Source organism: Corythoichthys intestinalis, chromosome 19 (assembly GCF_030265065.1).
Source record: "Corythoichthys intestinalis isolate RoL2023-P3 chromosome 19, ASM3026506v1, whole genome shotgun sequence".
NCBI lineage: Eukaryota > Metazoa > Chordata > Actinopteri > Syngnathiformes > Syngnathidae > Corythoichthys > Corythoichthys intestinalis.
In genome coordinates this window covers 28,695,703-28,722,028 of record NC_080413.1, presented here as the reverse complement: position 1 = coordinate 28,722,028, position 26,326 = coordinate 28,695,703, and the positions used below count along the sequence as shown (strand labels likewise).

At 38.2% G+C, this 26,326-nt stretch overlaps 1 protein-coding gene across 11 annotated transcripts in view; it reads right to left on the bottom strand.

Moving 5' to 3' along the window:
- Positions 1-26,326, bottom strand: part of LOC130907420 (neurexin-3b) — a 584,351-nt gene that overhangs the window by 381,961 nt on the left and 176,064 nt on the right. For all 11 annotated transcript variants that reach the window (XR_009061465.1, XM_057822469.1, XM_057822479.1 and 8 more), the window contains 2 exons: positions 13,525-13,963; positions 8,288-8,671 (listed from right to left, as the gene is read on the bottom strand). Coding sequence is in view for 10 of the 11 variants with exons in the window: in XM_057822469.1 (XP_057678452.1) it covers positions 8,288-8,671; positions 13,525-13,963 (823 nt within the window). In the remaining variant the exon portion in view is untranslated. The remainder of the gene's footprint in view (positions 1-8,287; positions 8,672-13,524; positions 13,964-26,326) is intronic.

Genomic DNA, 26,326 nt, shown 5'->3' with positions numbered 1-26,326 from the left:
GCTGATTATTTGGGTTTCGGCGCGCTTTTCTGACGTGATTATATGTCGACGCGAACTCACACTAATAGACAGTGCTATTCAGACCAGCTAACGTCCGCATCCAGTATTCAGTGGCAGTTCTCATAGCCCCATCACACTGTGTCTAATACATGCATCGCTTGTGAGTTATATTCCTCCTTTGTTTATATTCATGAGCATTAGATAGTTATTGATGATGTGTATTTGAATTTGTTCACATATATGGTGAAATGCAGTTACATTGTTAGATGCTTGTGAGCTAATTGGCTAGTGCTACTGCTCAAATGGACACGTGTGTGTACATTTTATGTTATTTTGTGATTTATGCAAGTTATTGACACATTGCCTTGTTATTTTCAGTTTTACAAAAATACAAGAAACGTGCTCCTGTCAAAAAGAGATGACTTCAGTAAAGCCCATGCAACTTTGCCACACCGATTTCTTTTTGGAACTTACGTTCGCTATCTGTCAATTTGTGTACTCACACACATTGAGGACAGAATAGGGCTACAAGTTTATTTTTTGATTGAAAATTTTACAAATTTTATTAAAACGAAAACATTAAGAGGCGTTTTAATATAACATTTCTATAACTTGTACTAATATTCATCTTTTAAGAACTACAAGTCTTTCTATCCATGGATCACTTTAACAGAATGTTAATAATGTTAATGCCATCTTGTTGATTTGTTGTTATAATAAACAAATACAGTCCTTATGTACCGTATGTTGAATGTATATATCCATCTTGTCGTATCTTTCCATTCCAACAATAATTTACAGAAAAATATGGCATATTTTATAGATGGTTTGAATTGCGATTAATTGCGATTAATTACGATTAATTAATTTTTAAGCTGTAATTAACTCAATTAAAAATTTTAATCGTTTGACAGCCCTAATAATATAATATAATATAATATAATATAATATAATATAATATAATATAATATAATATAATATAATATAATAATAACACTATTAATTAAATAGATAATAACAAAATAACCCTCTCTGGGTTCTTCATAGAAAAAAGCCAGGAAATAAATAACACTATTGTTAAAAAAAAAAAATTCAGGGAGCCGGACCAAATGTGGAAGCGAGCTGCCGTGGGCCGTAGTTTGGGCTAAATGATCAATGTAAAATAAATCTGTACTGGGGACCCCTGGGCTAAATGATCAATGTAAAATAAATCTGAATTGACATATATCAACTTTCATATATTGGTTCAGGTGATATACCGTTCGATTCAAACCTTTGTTTCAAAAACTACTAAAGAAACATTTTAAAAGCTTCCAGAACAAATGTCTGAATTTTATTAGCATATTTAAATTGCAAAATTTGGGCATAACCTAAATTATATTAACATACACAATAAGTACAAACCTGTTAATAATCTCTTAACTATCTTGGCATGCAAAATAGGTATAACTGGAAAAAATTCTTTTTCAGGCAATAACAAACAAAAAAATTGATCCTTACTTCTGGTAAAACAATACTGCTTTTGTTCACAACCACAGCCAAACTCGACAAAAAATGAACGCTCCTTTGGGCTGCTTTCAGACCACATAAATAAATTGAATATTGACTGACACACACAAAGTTGGGGACCTCTTTCTCTAAGCAGCTTCTTGCTCACATTTTTCTGGTTCTATAGTTTCCAGCAGAGTTCACTACATTTCTCACAGTTTAACGTTAACAGTCGAAAACAGCCAGCTTCCTACTCGAGTTATGGTAAGTCAGATGCGGGTCGACTTTCAGAAGCAAAATTAGTGGTGTGTCCCCACCTTCAAAACATTTACGTCTTTTTTACATTATTTACAGTGGCTGCTGCTGCTGTTTCTGGCCGAAAAAAAAAAATATCCCTCCTCCACATGACATTATTCTGTTGGGGGCTAAAAGTCTTCAGCCAATCAAATGAGGGAAAAAAATGGACCGGCACATTCAGCAAGTGAAAAGGGGGAAATGTATGTCTAAACAACAATGAAAATAATTCACTTCATAATGGTATGGTCAATTCTATCCTTACAACATACAGTATGTTAAGATCTAAATTATCTATTTAACTGAACTCATTATATAATGCAAATCATGCATTGCATAAAAGTTGGTGGGGACAATTTGAGCATCCTGAAAAAGTTGGGAGTGTTATCTCCTTACCGTCCCTATGCAAACCTCTGCCCTTGATCTTGGCGTTGTGTCATTTGTAGATGTGATGTATTTATTTGATTTGATTTGATTTAAAGGATATGCTAACCTGCATAGACAGTGATATTTACAGGCAAAAACGATGTTATTGACATGCAATGTTCATAACAATGCTGTTTGAGAGAAGATTGCCCACATTTGGTTTGTTTCATTTATTTATATCAACAGGGCACTGATACAACACTTGGTGGAACCAGGGTCCAGCCAACCAAAGATCTTGATTTATTGTTTAGTGTTATTCTTCACACCTTACCGACTTCAGGCAGTCACGGATAAAATACAGTTGCTGACACAAGCAGCTGAGGTGAGGTAATGCCACAGGGAGATGGGCCTCAATCTGAGCATTTCAGCAAAAAAAAAAGCGGCCTTTTGTCACAAGCCGCTGTGCTTTTGCAAATGTGAAGTGAATAAGGAATGACTACAAGAAAGTCTCAAAATCCTTTGGAGGGATTACAAAAACTCCAAGAAGTGGAGCAGTTGCTACTCTGACCCTTTAAGAATCACAGTTCAATATGATTATTATTACTATTGAGAAAAAAAAAAAAAACGGATGCAAGCTGGATTGCTCACAAAAACAGATGTGGAAGCTGATCACAAACCAGGCACACCCATGACTGCATCGACAAAAAGGGCTAATTTGCCACTCATTTCATTTTGCGTATTACGGGAGGAGGATATGCATTAATTGAGCACAGGCGAAGTGATTTATCAAACCTGAAATGAATTGCAACGACTGAATTTGCGTCTTTAAATATCATATGTGAAAGTCAGGTGCAAAATGATACCGATTTGCATAACCGAGATAAAGTGGAGCAGGAAAAATGGTAATTCAACCGGGAGAAAAGGAACTTTGAAATACAAGAAATTATCGTGAAGTGTTATATATTCAGCAATGTAATTTTGTATCTTCTGATCGGTCTGAGCCAGGATCGACTTGAAGCCAATCACAAGGAGAAATCAGGCTATCACCAATGGCAAAACTCCTTTAAACTCTGCTTTTATATTTCTTCCTGCATTTATAATTTCCACACACTGTGCAAATTGGTGATGGAGTCTCCAAAAGCAGAGCTTGAGCAGAGCTCTGAAGTTTTAAATGCACATTTTACACAGGAAGGACTGATGCTATGAGAATAATGCATGTAATTTCTATCACTTCATAATATATTCGTCTTACACTATCATATCTGATTTCATAATTCCAACCTTTAATTTACACTTGGTGGCCTCGCCCTAATATTCCTTGGTGAAATTCAGCAAGGTCACCAAAAGCACAAAATCTTCCTTTAAATTTGCAACTCGTCACCAATTTTACACTTGTTGTCACTAATTCACGCAATCTGTGAACCTCAATTTAGTACCCATTATCATGCATCTTAGGCGATGGCAGGGTGTGCTGGGCACTGGGTGGGCATAGTGGTTGATTGGGGGGAATCCTTGCATCCTTCCTATGGGGTGCTCTACTGGGTCCCAGAATATGACAGTGGTGGATGAAGTACTCAGTTTTGTTTTTTACTTAGGTGAAAGTACATATACAAGTGCAAAAAATTACTTAAAAAGAGTACAAGTATCTGATAAAAAATACTCAAGTAAAAATACAAAGGTACTTTAAAATTACAAAGTAGTAGTGTAGTGTTTTACAGTGGTCAATATCTTGTTCACCTGCTTAATCTTGCTTGTACTCGTGTTGCTGCCTCTAGTGCTCAGTCATGGTATAGTTACACGGGGCTTATCATTTGTGCTGGAGGCATGAAAATGAAACTATCAATTCACAATGAGAAAAAAAGAAAACAAACAAAAGTACAGTAACGTTTGACACAGGCGACAATTTGAAAAGTAGTAGGAGTAATAAGTACAGATACTGGCGGTAAAATGCAGTGAAGTAAAAGTAAAAAGTACCATTTCATATTTGTACTCAAGCAAAGAACAGATACACAAAATGCACTTAATTACAGTAACAAAGTACTTTTACTTCGTTACATTCCACCACTGGGATATACTGTATATGAATGTTGCCCCGACGGTCAGTTTCTAGTGTTCACTGGGTAACCCCTCCCTCATGGATGGAAGAAGCCAGGGTCATCCTTCTTCTGGAATGAATTGTTTTGTGTGAAGTCACTTCCTAATCACTATCCATGATGATGTTATGCATTTCTTTAACTGTCCCCTTGCTTGCACCCACTCTTTGTTTCCTCATATCGATTGTACAGCAGAAGCAACTTCTATACATTATAGAACTACAGCTAATGCAAAGTAAAAATCTAAATGCTCAACACAGTCGAGTTACAATGTTTGCTAAAACTAAAGGGTCATCACTATAGGGATGCCACCAACACGTAGGAGGAAGAAAAACACATGGGGGCAAAAGAAGCAAAGATGACTGGAAACTGACACTATGATCTTAAGGAATGTGACTCACACTCAGTATTTTCTTCCTGTGAGTGGAAGGTCAGTGAGATACTTTGGCTTGGTTTTATTCTGCTTATGACTAGTTTCTTCTTCTTTAGAGGCAAGATCTGGCATCAAGATGTCAGACTCCAGCCAGAGGTAAGATCTGGCATTAAGACGTCAGACCCCAGCAATTAGGATATTGCTGCATCTGTGTTAACTGTCACACAAAAACACAGCCCCCTGCAATCGGATTTTAGTGTAATTTTTATGCTTTTTTATCTACCAGTGTTGTTTCATCAACATAGATGATAACGAAAATCTTTAGTCGACAAACAATTTCCTCATGACAATGACGTGACGTTGACGAGCTAAAAATGGGGCTAGGTAGACTAGAATATACTGAGACGAATGCCAGTTTTTGTCTGATGAGATGACTACGACAAGGCAAAAATGCAACATCATGTCATGTTCACAATGCATGACATTTTCATATTGTACGTGGAAGCTTGCATCGTGGCAGTGTTTGGTCCGTGTCACTCATGGGGGAGATGTGCTGCGCCTCTCCCTCCTCACTGGAGTTAACGATATGTCTCAAGCTAGGCTGCGCTCCAACTTGCTTGTCTGGAAACACGGTAAAAATGTTTTCTTATCTTGGCAAGAGAGAACATACAATGTTGCTTTAGCCTTTAAATGTCTGTACTGACATTTAACAATCAGAAATTAAATACAATCCTAGCGTTTGCGTAGCATTCGCTTTAGCATTAGCTTCAGAATAGAGAGCGAACTTTTATTTTTATTTTATTTTATTTTTTTACATACAGTTTGTGGCTTTAAGCTGGATTGATTTAAAAAAAAAAAAAAAAAGGCCCTTTCCTGCTGAGTGTGTATTATGGGGTGGCCATATTTTGATTTCCAAAAAAGAGGACACTTTGCCTGGCCTCGAGATATTTGAATTTTACTCGAAGTTCACTCAAAGATGCCTAAGAAAAAAAAAAAAAGAATTAAATAATGATTTTAAAATAATAACAAAATGCAGACCCATGGAAATATAGTCCAGTTAATAATAACACACAGTAGCCTATGTGCCAACTAAACAATTACTACAAAATTACTATCACGACAATTGTCGTTGACAAATTGTTATTCCCGCTCAATTGTTATTCTCATTCAATATTCTAGATTGCACGTAAACAATAACAGAGAATAAACTGACAAAGTATTCAATCAGCATGTTTCCAAATGCAGCAGTTCAAAATTACATTCCCCATAATGCCTAGCATGGGCTTAGCTCACTGATAGCTACCCAATTAGCGAGTACCAGAAGCAGAGGCAAAATCAATGTTACAACCTGTGCTCGTCTATGTTCATTCGAAATTGTTGGAAACCTTTATTTTTAGACTAAAACTTTGAATTTGAATTTTACAGACGAAAATATTTTGAGTAATTGTTGACTAAAACGAGACAAAAGTTGTATGAGGTCTGTCGACAAAACTAGACGAAGACGAAAATATTTTAAGTAACTGTTGACTAAAACTAGACAAAAGTTGTATGTCATCTCGTCGACAAAACTAGACGAAGACGAAAACATTTTTAAATGACTAAAATATGACTAAGACTAAAAATAATTTTCGTCAAAAAGACTAAGTCACAAATTAAAAGGGCTGCCAAAAACAACACTGCTATCTACATATAAAGGAAATATCTGTTGTACAACTTTAATTGGACGTTTACGTGCAAACCTTTAACATTTTTAGAATACAAGCATATCAGTGCTTGGTGTGAAAGTTGGCATAGTTACCTTGTGCTATTTCCTACATAAAAGTGGCACACACGTACATGTACATGCAAGCATTCAATGTCTGTGAAATTTATGCAAAACAGCAACCAGCAAAAAAAGTTGAAGTACTCCACACTTTTGGAAGCTACAGTAGACTGCTGCTCTTCCAGTCTATTGTGTGCTGACAGAATGATACATCATTTTACTGTAACAAAGTTGACTTTAGGAGACAATTTATAGCCACCTACTTAGAAAATAGGTAGAGGTCTGAAATTTCACTCATAGATGCATTTCCACTCATAAAAACATAATCTAAAAAATAATTTATTTGTAATTTACTGGGGTTCATAAGTATTTGTACCCGTGAGAAAATCAGTGCTTGCAATTACAGACAAGTACAGTTTGCACCAAAAAGTTCTACTTTGGTCTCACCTGACCACATGACTTTCTCCCATGACCCCTCTGCATCATTCAGATGGTCCCTGGCAAACACCAGACGGGCCTTCGCATGAACTGGCTTCAGCAGGGGAACCTTCTGAGCAATGTATGATTTTAAACCATTGCACCATAGTGTTCTACTACTAGTAGCCTTTGAAACTGTGCATCCAGCTCTCTTCAGGTCAATGACCAGCTCCTGCCGTGTAGTTTTAGGCTGAGCCCTCACTATTCTCATCATGAGTGATGCCCCGCGAGGAGAGATTTTACATGGGGCCCCAGTCTGAGGTACATTATCAAGTCATGTTTAGCGTTTTCCTTTTTCTAAAAATTGCTGCAACTGTTGATTTGTCCTCACCAAGCTGCTTTCCAACTGTCCCGTAAACTTTTCCAGCTTTTTGGAGCTCAACAATTTTTTTCTCTGGTGTCTTTCAAAAGCTCTCTGGTCTTGCCCATGGTAGCAGTTGGATTGGATATTGAGCTCAAACGGGTGGTGGTTGGAGGGTTACTCATGGGGTAAAGGTGGACTTTTCTTTTTTATAGTAGACTGACAACTCTTTGAGTGTCATAATTATTGCTTATTCTTAGGGGTGCAAATACTTATGAGCACCAGAAATTACAAATACAATTTTTTTTTAAAAATCATCCAATTTGATTTCTGGATTCTTTTTTTAAGATTATGTCTCTATGAGTGGAAATGCATCTATGATTGAAATTTCAGACCTCTACCTATTTTCTAAGTGGGTGAACTTGCAAAACCACAAGGGGTGAAAATACTTCTGCTCCTCACTGTACAGTATAATATGTAACTAATAATTATCACTCCAGAAAGTTGTAATCAGGGCACATTTCTGCAAAACCTTTATCAATGACTACAGCTTAAATATGCATTTCATTTCCTCAAACCCGGGTTGTTCTAAACAACACTACAGATTAACCTTTACCTGCACATAATTGCCATTAATCATAAGGAACAAAAATCTATAAACTACAAGTGTAAAAACAAAACGTTATCTCAAAAACAGTCTTCGCTAACACAAACCTAAAGCAGCACCTTCTAATAAAAAGTTAATGCATCCTAGCTCTTAAAAGTGAGACAAGAAAAGCCCATTCCACAAGAAAAAAGGTTCACTTCATAGCAATTCACAGCTAATACTACCGTAAATCAAGCTTTCCTCAGTCACTTGGTAGAAAAATATCTGAGTAAATCTTGTTGAGCTGCTTCGATAAAAACAACGAAACAAACCCAGAATCCCAATAACAATTTTGTCAGTGCGCACTTCACTGCAGCTATCTCTGAAATAGTGAAATCTTATCCTACTTTGTAACTGTCACAAAAACATGTGTTGTCAAATAATTAATGAATTGCAGGACAAAGAAGGATGTTATGTCTTTTTTTAAATGCCTTTGAGATTGATTCCACACACACACAAACACACAAACAAGATAAAAGAGACTTACCCCTTTCACATGTGCTGTCCCAGAAGCCCGTTCCTGTGCAGTCGCATATGAAGCGATTCCATCCTTCCTTACATAGCCCACTGTTCTTGCAAGGGTTGCTGTCACACTGTTTCGCCATCACCTTGCTACACGAAGACTTGATACCAGTCACATTCTGGGACATAGCAATCTGTCGAATATCTTTGCTGCGTCCATCAATGAAAAGATCCCGGATGCAGCCCACGTAGCCATAGTTTAACATGGCGGTCCAGAGCTCAGTGGGTAGCACCAAACCTGCTCGGTTGTCAGGAAGACCGCCTAAATAAAGATCCCCCTCCAGGTCTAAGATCTCATTTTCTCCACTGGCTGTGAAAGGTGTCCGGCGGCTGTTTACAGAGATGATGCCTAGAAGGACAAATCCATCATTAAAGGATATCCAGACAGTCTAAAACTAAAATGTCCAAAGGCCAGTTCATCAACGCTGTAGGCTACCTATATGAAGGTACACTGGTGTGTTGACTTGTTTCCGGCAGTAGTTATATAAGAATATCTGTTGAATACCACAGAAATGTAACTTATTTACTATAGTATTTGGTAACACTTCATTTGACACTGGCGCCATAAGACTGTCAAAAGACAATCATAATTATGACATGACACTGTCATGAGCATCAATGAATGCTTATAACAGATGTCATTTCGTGTCATCTGGCTAATTATCTAATTTTTGAATGGATATAAAACATTCGAGCTAGACATAAACGGAGTTAGTGACATAATTTGCTGGATGACACTTAATTACATCTGTCACAAGCATTCAGTAATGCCCAGGATAGTGTTATGTCATAATTATGACGGTCTTATGATAGTCTTATGAAGCCACTTCACATAAAGTGTTACCTATTAATATATCAACAAATAAATTGCACTGGACTATAAGCCTCAGGATTTAAAATGAGGGAAAAATGTAGCGGCTTATAGTCCAAAAATTACGGTAATTGTTTAATTAATCATCCGATTAATCAATTATAAAACTAATGGTTAGTTGCAGCCCTAAGCATAACTGTAATAATAATAAATGTACTTTTACATGAATACTTAATTAACAATTACAGTGAACATCATTACCTATGTGAAACTGAGAGCTACTTTTAGCAAGCTGATTTATGTGAATGACTTTTACTTTTGAGATTACCGAAATGGTTGAATATTATTTTGAGGGTAAACCATCTTTTTATCACATTTGCACCTAATAGCTTGTCTCCATTAATGTTATGACTTTTTTTTAAATACTATTAATCGTTGACATTTAGTCTACAAATTTCCAGCATTATACATTTTTTTCTTGTTCAAATATTTTTATTCCTCTTATCATGACAGGATCCTCTGAGGGGGTCTGAATACTTTCCATCCCAACTGCATATGTTGAAAAAGTCTTTCATTCGAAATTTTCCACGAGTTGAAAAGTGTAACAGGGCTTGAACTCATTCACAGTGCTACAAGTTACCAAGAGACAAGTGATACTCTATATCGGTCACACCTTCTACAGACACAATTTTAATTCTCTCTAGCGGTTGTAAAAGTTGGCAGGCAAGTACCATTTTACTTGCGCCGCAAGTGTGATTACTCCCTCGTTCTAACCAATCCCTCAATCTAGTACCCCTCTATCTCATTCCGCCATTTTGCTGTGAAAATCCAGCCTTCTTCTTCACTATCTCACGAGGGCACTGCTGGTGATTAATCAAAGCAGCTGACTCTGACACACGGCTAAATTGGCTCCACTAACCTGATATATACCACAGGCTGCCTTGGCGACTAACACGCCCAAGCTCTCCGGAGTACCCCGTCTAATGTGGAGATTGCTTTGGCTTTGAAGCTTAAGGCAACAGAAGTTTCTAGCACCTTTTCCCTAATGCAATCTTTGTTGAATACTTTCTGTGTATTTGACCATGTGCTGAGTTCAGAGGACTTGCATATGGAGACAAGGTAGGGGAAAAGTAACTAGTAGAGAGGACTACGACGTATTATTGCAATAAATCAACAACCAAGTTAGTGTGGTGAGGATGTTATTGTCATTATGTAGATGTGTAGCGAGCAGGAGAAGGTTTGTTTCCACAGATCTCTTCTGGCGTACATTTAAATTATTTTGGCTATGATACAAATACAGGTCTGGTTTGTGATGCCTTAAGTAATAAACCATCTCTTTCTATTCATCTCCAGATATAAAATGTGCAAAGAAAGAAGATTAAGAAAGATTATAAATTTCATTTTGCAGTTTTAAGATTAGACTACTGTATGTAAACAATAACAAATCTACCATATAAGGCAAACTATATTCTGTGCAATATAACCTTTAAAGGTTAACATAATTTGACAAAATCTCTCAACTTTTGAAGGAAAGCACTGAAAGGTAAAAGATCACAACAGGGTTTAATCCATGAGTCAACCAGTAGATTTACTGGTTTTAATTAGCTGCTCACATTTTGACATGAGTAGATGAGGACAGCACCAAATCATTGATCAACAGTGCCACAACACGGGATGTTTTCAGAGAAAATTGGCGACAGAATTTGATCGTGTCATCAGCAGGTTACAGTAGGAATACAGACCGATTGTGAAAATCAGAGAAAGACAAACAGTTGAAGTGGAATTCCTTAAAAATCTACTTGTCAATTCATGGATCAGACGCTCAGGGAGCCGTCCTTGTCAACATGTATTGGATGTCTATCACCTAAGGCTGTTCGATTAATCGATTTTCAACTGATTTTTCTGCTTAAAACGATGTCAAATCGATGTTCAAATCAATACGTTCGACTTTCAATACTGCACCATTTTGGAGAGACAGCAAGAACGAAAAGTTGCATTTGGTACATGCCAAAATCAATTTTGCCACATACAAAAAAAAATGCCACATGGCAAAAAAAAAAACCACATGCCAAAATACATTTTGCAACGTACCAGAAAAGTTACCACATGGCAAAAAAAAGTCACATGATGAAATCCATTTTGCCACATAGCAAAAAAAATGCCACATGGCAAAAAAAAAAGCCAAATGCCGAAATCCATTTTGCCACATGGCAAAGTAATGCCAGATGGCAAAAAAATGTTACATGCCAAAATCCATTTTGGCACATACCAAAAAAATGCCACATGCAAAAATAAATTTTGCCACATACCAAATATCACATTTCGTTCTCGGCCCTGCCGCCATAGTTTCTTCTGCATTTCCGCTTCCTCCCACAAGAGTGTGCCGTTGTTGCAACCCAATGTGAGTACCGACAGAATGTGAGTGGCGCACTGTTTACGACAGGCGAAAGTTGTGTCTTGAACCGGAAGCAAATTGTGTTGAACTGCTATTAAATTATGCTTGCATGTATGAGATTATAAACATGTTGTCGAATAATATAAACAATTGACTACACCCCTTATATTTCCGCAGGTATTTAATTACATCTTTTCATGGGACCACACCGAAGATACGAAAAGTAGTCAGTGTACAGCTTATATAGCAGCGTAAATTTATTTGTTCCCTCAAATTACAGCTATTATTATTTGCACTAGTATTAGTATCAAGTATTGATAAAAAAAATAAAATAAAAAAAAAACAATACAAAAATATTTCCGAAACACATCACACACCCAAACTGTCGTAAAAAGGTCACAAATATTACTCGGTCATTATGATACTATATGCAACTATATATGACATTAACTAAAAGCATGCCATGTTGTTTTTGGTTTTATAACAATTACATATTTTGGCAAAATGTATGGGTCTAGATTTGAAAATTGAATCTATATGCACATTGTTCTTTGGCCCGTTAATGTGTTTGACATGACGTCTTTTGTAAAGAAAAGGTGCTCATAAACCTAAGGGATTATTATGTTTGTTACACTGACTGGTGTGCATATTTGTCTTTGTTTAGGCAAGGTGATTGCCACCATGCATATTGTTATTATTAAGAGACAGGTTTGCACTAATCATTAAATTATGTAAGTAAGACCAGAAAGAAATGTGACAGCACATCACAAGAGCCTGAGTGCCTACCTAGTACACCTGACTGACTTGATTGGCTGGCTGGATAGCTGGTTCACAGACTGTCTGACTACCTTTTTCTCAGATTGATTTTGTTTCAAATGGTACTATATGCACTTTCTTCTTTCATTATCGTGTTAATTAATAACAGCGGTGGAGTCTGTTGTATAAATAAAAGGCTCTTAATTCCAAGGGATTGTTCTGTGTGTAAGAACAGAATTAAATTCACTGGCACTTTCAGTTCTAATAAAGAAAAAGCAGGTTGAAATACTTTATTTGTCATTATTTTTACATTGCCAAGTAATCGTAATCAATGTCAGAAAATCGGGTCTGAGAGAAAATAATCGGCATTTTCTTGGGCAAAATCGAACAGCCCTACTGTCACCGTCAATGGCAGCAAATGACTGAATTTATGATATTAACATTGAAGCAACACTAACTTTTCAGTTTTGGTCGATTTTAGCAATGCTGGTGGACAAAGGCGGTCGTGTTTTGCCCTAAGGTAGACTGCATTTCTCATGGGGCCAGCGCGTAGTGTCGTAAAATCTTGATCTACCAGTCGCCTGCAGATGGATTAAACGATATTTCTGTTTCCAGGTAATAAATCCAGTTGTGGCTAAAAAATAGCATATGACAGTTATCAACCGTGTGGCTTTGTGTGGCTAACCCCCTCCCCACCCAAACTCGTCAACGCCAGCTAATGAAAGCTGGGCCAATGTTTAATCTTGAGTGTCCTTTAATCCTTTTTCCCCCTTAGACAAAACTTTTTGCCTCGTGTTGCTCTGCCATCTTTGACGATTTCCCGCGAAAGCGTTTGCATCGTCTTCCGTCTCAGTTAGCACATTTGTAGTTTTTTTGTGAGGCAGGTTTCCTGCCACCCTTCTCAAAGTTAATTAGTGACAGTGAAAGTGATACAGACCCCCTCAAGCCATGACAGAGGTGTCATTCAACTAGTTGTCAGTCAACATGTCATCACAAATGTGATGAAAATATTTTATAAAAGGTTGAAAAGTTACCTAGTGTTGCTTTAAAGCAGTTGCAACAGTAAGGATGTTTGTGTAATTACCTAGTGTCAGTGTTGATATGCTAATATGCTACTGTCGGTGTAAAAAAATATATATTGACAGTAGATGTACTTTAGATATCATCCTCAATGGCAGCCACTTAATATCAAATCAACTCAATAGCCTTTATCGGCAGCACTTATGTAGCACTTCCTTACCTGAGCGACCATCCCTCTGGATGTCCACATGGTGCCAGCTGCCTTCATTAACTTTTGCCTGTGTCGCTTTCACCTTGATTGTACCAGAACCCATGTCCAGCACCAGGTATAGTATCCCATCCAGAAGCTCAACAGCAAAGAAGTCCACCTTATTAGTTTTCTGAGATTTGGCATCACGCCTCTCCTGAGGTTTGCCATGGGTAAAAAGTATTAAACCGTTGGGCTCTGAGGTTCGGAAGTCGAAAGAGATGGAGCCGACGCGTTTGGTGTTCCATTTTGGCAAGGCCAAGTAGGAGTCGGGATTCTCAAAGTTGATGGGGTCAAGTGTCGGAACGTTTTCACACTTAAAGACCACATCGCCCTGAAGTTTCATCTTTGGGTCTACGATTCGGGCCAGGCGGGACAGTTCCAGACGGATGTCGTTGTTCTTGTACACTACCTGAAAAAAATAAATAAATAGAAATAAAGGCAATTAGAATGTACCTGTACATGCAAAAATAATTGTATAGAGGGTTACTAGACTGAGGGATTGGTTAGAACTGTAATTGAAATAACTTTAACTTAATATCTTACTTTAGAATGTTTGGGTTGAAAAGAATGGCCCAGAAGCACATAGATTTTTTTTTTTTTTTTGTGACAGATCTTTATGGAAGGAGTTCAATACTATTAAACTGTGGTTTACCAACTGCTTATATGAGGACATGTGGATCGATCAAACTAATATCTTGTGTGCTTTTAGCCCAATTTGTTAGCAGTAAATTACAGTTTCAAGGTCAATTTTCTCTCAATGAAAAGGAGATTGAATACAAATGCCTGGCTAGATTATATTGTATTGGACTGTCAGAGGCAATGTCTATATTGCTAGCAACCTACTACTAGTATATGAAGAGTTGAAAAAGACTTCATTGAAAATAGATTCAAAAACATCACTACGTGTCCACAATGAATTGGTAAATGGAGTTATACAGTGGGGCAAATAAGTATTTAGTCAACCACCAATTGTGCAAGTTCTCCTACTTGAAAAGATTAGAGAGGCCTGTAACTACTATGAGAGACAGAATGAAAATCACATCATTTGATTTTTAAAGAATTTATTTCCAAATTAGAGTGAAAAATAAGTATTTGGTCACCTACAAACAAGCAAGATTTCTGGCTGTCAAAGAGGTCTAACTTCTTCTAACAAGGTCTAACGAGGCTCCACTCATTACCTGTGTTAATGGCACCTGTTTTAACTCATTATCAGTATAAAAGACACCTGTCTACAACCTCAGTCAATCATACTCCAAACTCCACTATGGCCAAGACCAAAGAGCTGGCGAAGGACACCAGAGACAAAATTATAGACCTGCACCAGGCTGGGAAGACTGAATCTGCAATAGGTAAAACCCTTGGTGTAAAGAAATCAACTGTGGGAGCAATTATTAGAAAAATGGAAGACATACAAGACCACTGATAATCTCCCTTGATCTGAGGCTCAATGCAAGATCTCACCCCGTGGCGGCGTCAAAATGATAACAAGAACGGTGAGCAAAAATCCCAGAACCACACGGGGGGCCCTAGTGAATGACCTACAGAGAGCTGGGACCACAGTAACAAAGGCTACTATCAGTAACACAATGCGGCGCCAGGGACTCAAATCCTGCACTTCCAGACGTCCAGGCCCATCTGCAGTTCGCTAGAGAGCATTTGGATGATCCAAAAGAGGACTCGGAGAATGTGTTATGGTCAGATGAAACCAAAATAGAACTTTTGGGGAGAAACGCAGGTTCTCGTGTTTGGAGGAGAAAGAATACTGAATTGCATCCGAAGAACACCATACCCACAGTGAAGCATGGGGGTGGAAACATCATGCTTTGGGGCTGTTTATCTGCAAAGGGACCAGGACGACTGATCTGTGTAAAGGAAAGCATAAATGGGACCATGTATAGAGAGATTTTGAGTGAAAATCTCCTTCCATCAGCAAAGGCATTGAAGATGAGATGTGGCTCTGTCTTTCAGCATGACAATGATCCCAAACACACAGCCAGAACAACAAAGGAATGGCTTCTTAAGAAACATTTCAAGGTCCTGGAGTGGCCTAGCCAGTCTCCAGATCTCAACCCCAAAGAAAATCTGTGGAGGGAGTTGAAAGTCCGTGTTGCCCAACGACAGCCCCAAAACATCACTGGTCTAGAAGAGATCTGCATGGAGGAATGGGCCAAAATACCAGCAGCAGTGTGTGAAAAGCTTGTGAAGGGTTACAGAAAACGTTTGGCCTCCGTTATTGCCAGCAAAGGGTACATAACAAAGTATTGAGATGAACTTTTGGTATTGACCAAATACTTATTTTCCACCATGATTTGCAAATAAATTCTTTAAAATCAAACAATGTGTTTTTCTGGTTTTTTTTTTCCACATTCTGTCTCTCATGGTTGAGGTTTGCCCATGTTGACAATTACAGGCCTCTCTAATATTTTCAAGTAGGAGATCTTGCACAATTAGTGGTTGACTAAATACTTATTTGCCCCACTGTAATTGTATAGTGCCTTTCGACCTTCAAGGCCCCAAAGCGCTTTACATTACATGGTGGCGCAGCACCAGGAGCAACGTGGGAGTCAGTATTTTGCTCAAGGATACTTAGACAAGTTTATCAGGGTGGAGAATCGAACCCATAGCCTCAGGGAACGACTACTCTACCACTGAGCCATGGCCCCCATTCTCTAAAAGCCCTCATCCATAAATGTATAAAGCTTTAGGTTCCGATATTGTACAGCAAAATATATCAAATAAAAGCAAAAAGGAAGCACATTAGATTATCATTTGAACGCAGTGAGATGGGAAATTAATGTTCCCCACTTTCTGTGGAGAAAGACAGGCTTTTCCTGGTATATAGGGCAGTGTGCATGTGCATGTGTGTGTAAAACACCAATAGCGTCACAGCAAGCACAGCTGTCAGCAAACAGATTTTACTGCTGCAGGATTACTGATAATCCTGAAAGATTTGACAGTAAATCAACACAGGTGACCCAAACGCATAGAAGGAATAGTTCGTGAGGCGAAACAAACAAACAAAAAAAAGATAGAAATTAAAAAATATATAAGAATGAAAATAATAATAACATGGAGTTCATACAGATCAATTTTGAGTGGATGAAAAATACAAAATAGGAGGATAAAAAAAACTGATATTCCAAAAATTTGCTTGAAAAGAGTAACAATACGCTTTAAACATGCTTTTGCGCGACACAGTGTCGTAGCTATAAAAACTTGAGGAACTTGAAATGTAATCTCCCAAAAAATGGCAAGAAACAAGTGATTAACACACTTTGTTAAGCACCAATTCTCTGATAATATCCCACACAAGTTTTATACAGCACAGAAATCATAAGCGACAAATGGGCAATGGGGGGGTGGGGGGGGTGCTCACGGAACATACTTTTTTGCCGTACTAGAATAATGATTAAGTGCACATCCACTCAGTGGGTGGCAGTGGCGCTCTCATTTTCAGCGCGTGTGCAGTATTTTGCATTAAACAAGAGCACACAGCAAAGAGCAGGATATACAGTAGTATGAAAAAGTATCTGAATCTTTTGGAATTTCTCATATTTCTGCGTAAAATCACCATCAAATGTGATCTGATCTTTGACAAAATCCCACAGATGAAAATACAGTGTCTGTTTTAACTAAAACCATCCAAACATTTGTAGGTTTTCATATGTTAATGAGGATAGTACGTAAACAATGACAGAAGGGGGAAAAATAAGTTAGTGAATCATCACATTTAACATTTTGTGCCCCCTCTTGGCAGCAATAACTTCAACCAGATGCTTCCTGTAGCTGCAGATCAGTCTGGCACATCGATCAGGACTAATCTTGGCCCATTCTTCTCTACAAAACTGCTGTAGTTCGGTCAGATTCCTGATATGTCTGGCAAAAATCGCTGTCTTTTAGGTCATGCCGCAGCATCTCAATGGGGTTCAAGTATGGACTTTGACTTGGCTACCCCAGATCGTTATTTTGTTCTTCTGAAACCATTCTGAAGTTGATTTACTGTGTTTTGGATCATTGTCTTATTGCAGTATCCATCCTCTTTTTAGCTTCAGCTGTCTGACAGACGACCTCAGGTTTTCCTGCAAAACATCCTGATGAACTTTTGAATTCATTCTTCCATTAATGATTGCAAGTTGTCCAGGCCCTGAGGCAGTAAAACAGCCCCAAATCATGATGCCCCCTCCACCGTGCTTCATGGTGAGGATGAGGTGTTGATGATGGTGAGCTGTTCCATTTATCCTTCACACATGACGCTATGTGTTACTCCCAAAAAATTCAACTTTGGTTTTATCAGTCCACAAAATATTTTGCCAAAACGTCTGTGGAGTGTCCAAGTGCCTTTTTGTGAACATTAAATGAGCAACAATGTTTTTTTTTAGACAGCAGTGACTTCCTCCGTGGAGTCCTCCCATAAACACCATTCTTGGCTATAGTTTTACATATAGTTGATGTGTGCACGGATATATTGCACTGTGCCATTGATTTCTGAAAGTCTTTAGCAGACACTCTAGGGTTCTTTTTTTACCTCTCTGAGTATTCTGCGCTGAACTTTTGACATCATCTTTGATGGACGGCCACTCCTTGGGAGATAAGCAACAGTGCCAAACTCTCTTCATTTGTAGACAACTTGTCTGACTGTCGATTGATGAACATCCAGACATTTAGAGATGGTTTTGGATCCTTTCCCAGCTTTATACAAATCAACAATCCTTGATCGCAGGTCTTCAGACAGCTCTTTTGATTGACCCATGATGTATATCAGACAATGCTTCTCATCAAGACATTTCTTACCAGGTGTGCGTTTTATGGTGGGCAAGGCAGCTATTAACCACTCATCAGTGATTCGGTACACACCTAACTTAAATTGTTTGGTAAAACTTGGTTTCAATTGTTCTTTAAGTCTCTTTAGGCAGAGGGTTCACTTACTTATTTTTTTCCCCCTTCTGTCATTGTTTGTATGCTATCCTCATTAAATATGAAAACCTATAAATGTTTTGCTGGTTTTAGTTGAAGCACACACTGTTTTTACATCAGTTTGAATTTGACAAAGATCATATCACAATTGATGGTGATTTTCTGCAGAAATGTGAGAAATTCTAAAAGGTTCAGATACTTTTTCTTTATATAACACTATAACCTGCAGCATTAGACGTGGTCTCAGTCATGCTGGACTATACAAGTGCTGCAAAAATAAAAACTCTCCAATGACACTAGTGACGAGATTTGTCGTTCACTTGAGCAAACGAATCCATTCCGGTTCGTTCAGTAAAAAGATTCGTTCAAACAAATCGTTCAACGAATCGTTCGCCCCCCTCATCTCCCTCCCCGCCCAAACGAATCGTTCGGTTACTGAACGGGAAGTGACGTTGCCGAACGAATCACCAAAGACCGCTTCGCAGTATAACTGAACGGGAAGTGACATTGCTTGGTCCCTCCCTCTCTTCCACATTGACCACTCGTCGTAGTTTCAGAAATGAGTGACAGGCGGTATCATTCTGCTTTCACAGACAGCCGCGTCTCCCTCCTGCTGCTGCAAAAGCGAGGGAGAACTTCCGCGTCGTCTGTCCTAGTTCTATGGGCTCAAAGTCATGGCTCGTGCTTGCATTTCGATTTAGGACACGGTTAAACATTTTCCTTTTGTGAGGGGAGTAGGGGGCGGGGGCGCACGGACTTTCTTTAGCAGGTTCTTGATCACACATACATATACAGCATGTTTGCTGTCACGAAAATAAAAATACATCGAAAGTTTAATTTCTGAATATGGAACGACCAACACATCATATTTACATCTCGCTCTGTTGTATTTTTGTTTTTTAGTATTAAGATGATCGTGTTGAATTTTTGCACTGGTATTAATAAATAAAATAATCCGGTCAGCTCCCCTGTCGTCCCCGCATCTCAGATCGTCAAATGCTGACGAGAAATAATTGTTTGCTCTTTACGATGTCGCCTTTCTACTCTCATTAGTCTGTTAAGAAAAATGTAGACATATTGCGACATCTCCCGTGTCCGCGTGCTTTGTTTTTTGGGCGCTTGAGTAGCACATGATGGACGGATTGACATAATTTGTCAAACCAACCAACACATGACACGAAGAAAAGAAAAAAAACACTCGGAAAAAAATTACATGTATATACAGTTTCATTGCAAATCAGTATTATGGTGATCATATTGTTTTTTTGCACTGGTATTAATAAATAAAATAATCCGGTCAGCTCCCCTGTCGTCCCCGCATCTCAGATCGTCAAATGCTGACGAGAAATAATTGTCAGCTCTTTACGATGTCGCCTTTCTACTCTCATTAGTCTGTTAAGAAAAATGTAGACATATTGCGACATCTCCCGTGTCTGCGTGCGTTGTTTTGGGCGCTTGAGTAGCACATGATGGACGGATTGACATAATTTGTCAAACCAACCAACACCCGACACGCTGACACGAAAAAAAAAAAACACTCGGGGAAAAATTGACATGTATATACAGTTTCATTGCAAATCAGTATTATGGTGATCATACTAAATATTTTTTTCTGTGCACATATGAGGTAAATATCGCTGCCATGAAGCCTCCATACAGTGACAGTTCTCTGCCCGCTTCACTGCCGTCACGCGACCGCAGCTCCGCTTTTGCTTGCCTCGTAGCTACCCGTGTTTTAAATTACTGTAAATTTGATAGTATGTCGTCATAGGCAGTCACGAGTTTGTTGAGAAAAGTACTACTCTAAACAATGCTCGCTAGATTTGTGTGGTGTTTTTGTCTGTTTGAGCAGCATTTGATAGGCTCCACGTTAACAAATATGTGACAAAGTCATTTCCTTTCATTTTCTGATTCATTCACCGCATAGTCATTACTGGAAAATCAAGTTAGCAGCAAGCTAGGTCAGGAACCGGAGGACCGAGTCACTGAACGGGAAGTGACAAAACTCAGTCTTGCCCCCCTGCCTGCACGCTGGCTGCTTATTGGCCACACGTGGACGTGAGTGACAAACGCCCTGATTCTGTTTCCGGTCCCTCCCCTGCCCGCGATGAGGCTGGCGTCTGATTGGTCGTGTGCGATGTCAGAAGACGCTGCCGCTTGCTCAACGCCCTCCCACGCAGCGAACAAGCACCACCTTCATAGAACGAATCAGTGCAGATGATGATTAGTTCGGTCTCGTTCACCAAAACAATTCGTTCAAAAAGAACGAATCGTTCGCGACCGATACAACACTAAATGACACTCGTTTTTGTTTTATACATTTTTGTTTGGTATATTGTGCTCTGAGTTAATGTTGATACTGGTAATCAATTTAAATTTATTATCATTTATTAATTTATTAATTTGGTAACACTTTATAATAACTATCCGTTTTACTAGTTGATAGATCATTAGTAAATTGCTGATAAATTATTTATTGTTGATTTGTGAAGTATTTGTTAACAGTTTGTTCAGCATTTACAGGGTGTTCTTAACCTGAAAACAGTTTGTGTAGAAACGTTTCAAGTTTTTGTGTGTAACATTTGGCATTTCTATCTTTTCAGGTTAAGTAATGCCGTTCACTTAAAAAAAAAAAAAAAAAAAAAAAAAAAAGGCATTTTGATAAGGGATTTTGCAGGCAGCGCTCATGTTGCACATTTATGAAAATCTGCCATAGAACCAACAAATATTTGTACTTTTCTTTGTATAATTAACCAATAAAACTTATGCCCTTCAACATAAAGCGTATATAGTTTTTATTAAGATCCATCAAGTAGCATGGGCATTTAGAATGAGGTCAACCATATTGGAACACCCTGTAAATGCTTAACAAACTGTTAACAAATACTTCACAAATCAACAATAAATCATTTATCAACAGTTTACTAATGATCTATTAACTAGTAAAACGGATAGTTATTATAAAGTGTTACCATTATTTTTTTTAAGGCTCAAATAGTCAACAAATGTGCTTTGAGTGAAGGTTTTTCTTTTGTTTTTGTTTTTCTTTCATGTTAACAAGGAAACATTATGCATAGGTGTGCTTATAATAACTTTATAGACAAATTATACTATTTACAGTGGCGGCAGAAAGTTGAGGGGGCGCGAAACATTTCTTCTTCCTGAGGGGGCGTAACAGAAAATAATTGAGTAGCACTGCTGTAAGATGACATGGTTATTGTAATCTTCCTTTAAGTGAACAACATTGCTTCATTTTGTGCACATATTTTGAATAGCATAATCATTCAAAGATTGTTTCATAAAAAGATATTCCAAACATGCTGAATCTGCCTTGCTGCTTTAAAAGCTAGCAAATCGAACAGTCATTAAGATTGCACGACTCCCTCTCTCCGAAACACTGATGTTTCTTTAAATTCTGACGCAAAATACCTAACGTTCCACTTTCGGCAAGCATTAAGTCTACTCTTGGGCAAAAGAAGAAACTGAATAATACATGAAAGGGAAAAAAAGAGATGGGGAAGTTTTAATGCAGCTCATTTGCAATGGGAAAGCTATTGTGATGGTCACTCTGCACTCTGCAGAAGCCAGTTTCTCAAATATGCTTCCATCCAGTATATGTTAATACCCAGGACATGTACAAAACATCCTGTCTCCCATTATGTACAAAAATATTTTCAAAACACTAAAATGTCATCAGAAAGCCATTAATCTTTTAAGTGAGTTTGAATGACTCTTTTCTGCTACACTCTTCATTAAAGTGATTGAATTGGTGGTAGGTATCATAAAAGAGGGAGTGACTAAGGCAGTCATGTGCACCTCATCTTATCCTTTCTTATGGGCCATGTTTTGCTACGCCGTCCTTTGACCTATCAGCAATCTTATGGGGGCCATTCATAATGCAGGGGAGTGTAATTACTCTATAAAGCCAAGATTCCTTATCTCTGCTCTAGGATGGAATATTGATTGGGCCAGGGAAGGCAGCAATGCGGTGAGATGGAAACACACACATATTGGTATACTGTATACACATTTACAATCCCTTCCTAATAGGGCTCATGTCCTCTAAGGCCCCAAACAACAGTGGTTGTCAGATGGTGATGTAGCACCAATGCAAATGAAGAAACTGGAGGATTCCATTCGAGTGATGTGAAGATACAAATCAGGTGTTCATGAAACTTCACAAGGGGAATTTGGTTAGATATTTTGGCTCAAAATTAACATGCAGAGATAAAACATACTATTGAAATAGTTCACATTAAATGATTATGGACAATAAAGCTCACCAAGAGACAGCACAGGTGAACAGGGACAGAGTGAATTTCACTGGAGAATAAATTTGGATCACCAGAGAAAAATATTTACAGTTGTGTTCAAAATTATTCAACCCCCACAGTGGATAACTGTTTATTCAACATTGATAGGGGTGTAACGGTACACCAAAATCTCGGTTCGGTACGTACCTCGGTTTTGAGGTTACGGTTCGGTTCATTTTCGGTACAGTAAAATGCAAAATCTAAATGTGCTAGTTGTTTATTACGCACCTATTATACACTGTGCTTTCAACAACAGGAACATTAGCCTATACAAAGCTAGAATTCTGCTCAAAAAGTAGTAGGTATTTAATGATTATAATTCAACAACAATTTGCCTTTCAGACCCTGCATATTGGTCAGCTTTCTTTCTGAAAGTAAGAAGGAAAAAGAAGTCCTGTACTAAAGAGAAAAGCAGTCCCAATGAAAAAGATTTTAACATCGATTTTACAAATGAAATGCCTCAATGACTCTTTTTTTTTCATATGAACGGGTTTCAAAAGCTTTACTGGTGGATTTTCTCAAGTTAAAGCACAGCACAGAAATTAATACATTTAATTGTGTAAGCAGGATCTGTGTATTATTCTTATTATTTAATTACAGGTGTTTTAGCTTATTTGAATGTATTTTATTTAAATGGGCTATTATTTATTTTATTATGTGTTTATATTTTACAAATGTGATGTAGTATTCATTTATATTGTATATTTCATGTTGTATAACTTTAGTTCCTATGCGAATATTAGTCCTACTTGTTTTGTTGTGGTAGGAGGGTTTTGTATTGAACACGGGGCCGTGTTGGTTATAATTATAGCAGAGAAAACAGCAGTAAATCAACAAAGACAAGTCAACTGTGCCCCGATCTACCACTCAAGAGATCTGATGGACTCAAAAAGTGGGTTACGATTGAATATTAGTTTGAAAATCGACCGGATCCACCGTATTTTTACACGAGTGACTTCCGGTCTGCCCGATCCTAGCTACCCGTAGTAGTATTGACGCAGGAGGGTCGCATCTCGCGTCAAATAATAAACTCTGCCGTTCTTTTCACGTGCGTCGTTTTGAGCCGCTTCTGGGACGCGTCCAACACGCGGCCGCACTGCGACTGGTGTGCATTGGCTGATTGACTTTGACGCCCGCATTTCACTGCGTTCTCGCGGCGGCCACGTTGTCGCGCCGTTGACGTTTCTGGGTTATACTGTCCTACCGTGTTGGTCCTCATTATAGTAGAGAAGACGGAGTATATATAATCTACACAAACAAACTGTAACCCGATCGACTCACAGTCTTGAAAAGTAAGGGTTACATTACGTCAGAAACTCGTTCGGTACGCCTCCGATCCGAACTGAGCACCCCGTACCGAAACGGTTCAATACAAATACATGTACCGTTACACACCTTAAAGATTGACATTCATTTTTCATCTTGTTTCTAATCACATCAAATAATGACATGTCAAATAGACAAATACAACTGAAATAACAAAAACATTTTTGGGAATTTTCTAATTCAGTGATTCTTAACCTGGGTTCGATTAAACGAACCCCAGGGGTTTGGTGAAGGTACAGACACAAAGGGCCCTATTTTCATTCACTGGCTAAAGGTCAAGTGTCGTTTTAGACTGGGTTGCCTCCAATTTACAGGCTTTATTCCATTTCTTTCAACTCCTAGCTATATCTAATGGGAGAAGAAACTGCTTTGCTTAGTGGAAGGTTGACTCACACTTGGTATCAGGAAGTATAAAAGACCTACAGGCAAAGGGTTAACTGCAAAGTACCGATTTTTCTGCAGTAAATTTGAAATTTGAATAAATTTCAACAGGTATTTGCATGCTAGCTTAACTATATTGGTTTTGAATTTGACAAAAAAAAAAGGCATCATTATTAAATTCTGAAGGGTTCGGTGAATGCACATGTGAAACTCGTGGGGTTCGGTACCTTTAGCAAGGTTATGAACCACTGTTCTAATTAATGGCCTTTCTGTGATTACCTGATTGACAAAATTATTCAACCCCGCAGGTCCACCACTCTTAAGAGCAAAGGTTTCTATCAGGTGTTTCAAACAGCTGGTGAAAACATCTGTAGATGTGAACGGAACCCTAATGAGCAGAAATTAAGCAGATTTAAAAGGACTGTGACACATGACTCTTCTTGGCAGTTAATGACATCTTTAAAACATGGTGAAGTCCGAGGAATGGTCAAACAAGTACACAGATGAGGCCATTTCACTTAATAAGCAAAGATAGGAATATAAAAAGATAGGAAAAGGACAAAAAAATTCAAGAGACACAATTGGGAGCATAGTCCGCAAATTTAAAGCTAAAAGAACAGTGGAAACGCTGCCTGGGCATGGAAGGAAGAGGTTACTGTCTGCCACTGCTGTGCGATACCTGAAGCAAAAGGTGGAGAAAAATCCCCGGGTGACATCTGAGGAACTATGACAGGACATGTCATGGGAAGGTATTCAGGTTTCATCCCAGACATCAAGAAATGATGGCTTCCGTGCAAAAACTCCCTGGCGCACCCCACTGCTGACGGCAAAGAACTATGACAAGAAATACGCCAAAAACCATGTGGACGAACCACAAAGGTTTTGGGATACTGTACCGTGGAGTGATGAGACCAAACTTTTGAGGACAAAGAATGTTACCTATTAAGAAAAGAACACCTTATCTACAGTGAAGCACAGTGGGGGGTCAGTCATGCTCTGGGGTTGTTTTGCTTCTTCAGGTACAGGGAAACCTCAGCGTGTGCAAGGCATTATGAATTCAGTTCAATACCAGGAGATCTTGGATGCAAATGTCATACAGGCATTGACAAAGCTGAGGCTAGGGTGAGGTTGGACCTTCCAACAGGACAAATATCCTAAGTATACCTCAACATCTACCACATCTTGGTTGCAAAAGAAGTGCTGGAAGATTCTGGAGTGGCCATCGCAATCACCAGACCTAAATCCAATTGAAAATCTCTGGTGGTACTTGAAGAAGGCAGTTGCAGCACGCAAGCCCAAAAAGCCCAAAAAAGTTAATAAACTGGAGGCCTTTTCCCATGAGGAATGGGCAAAGGATCACTGCACGAAACTTGTGTCAAGCTATGCTTCACGTCTAAAGGATGCTATTGTTGGAAAGGATGTTGTACTAAGTACTAAAGTTATACATACCTAAGGGGTTGAACAATTTTGTCAATGAAGTAATCACAGAAAGGTCATAAATTGGAATATTCCTATCAAATATTTTTGTTATTTAAGTTATATTTGTCCATTTGACATGTCATTATTTAATGTGATAAGATACTGTAACTGTTTTTGCAAGTTTGACATCTATCTATCTATCTATCTATCTATCTATCTATCTATCTATCTATCTATCTATCTATCTATCTATCTATCTATCTATCTATCTATCTATCTATCTATCTATCTATCTATCTATCTATCTATCTATCTATCTATCTATCTATCTATCTATCTATCTATCTATCTATCTATCTACAGTGTATCACAAAAGTGAGTACACCCCTCGCAATTCTGCAGATATTTAACTATATCTT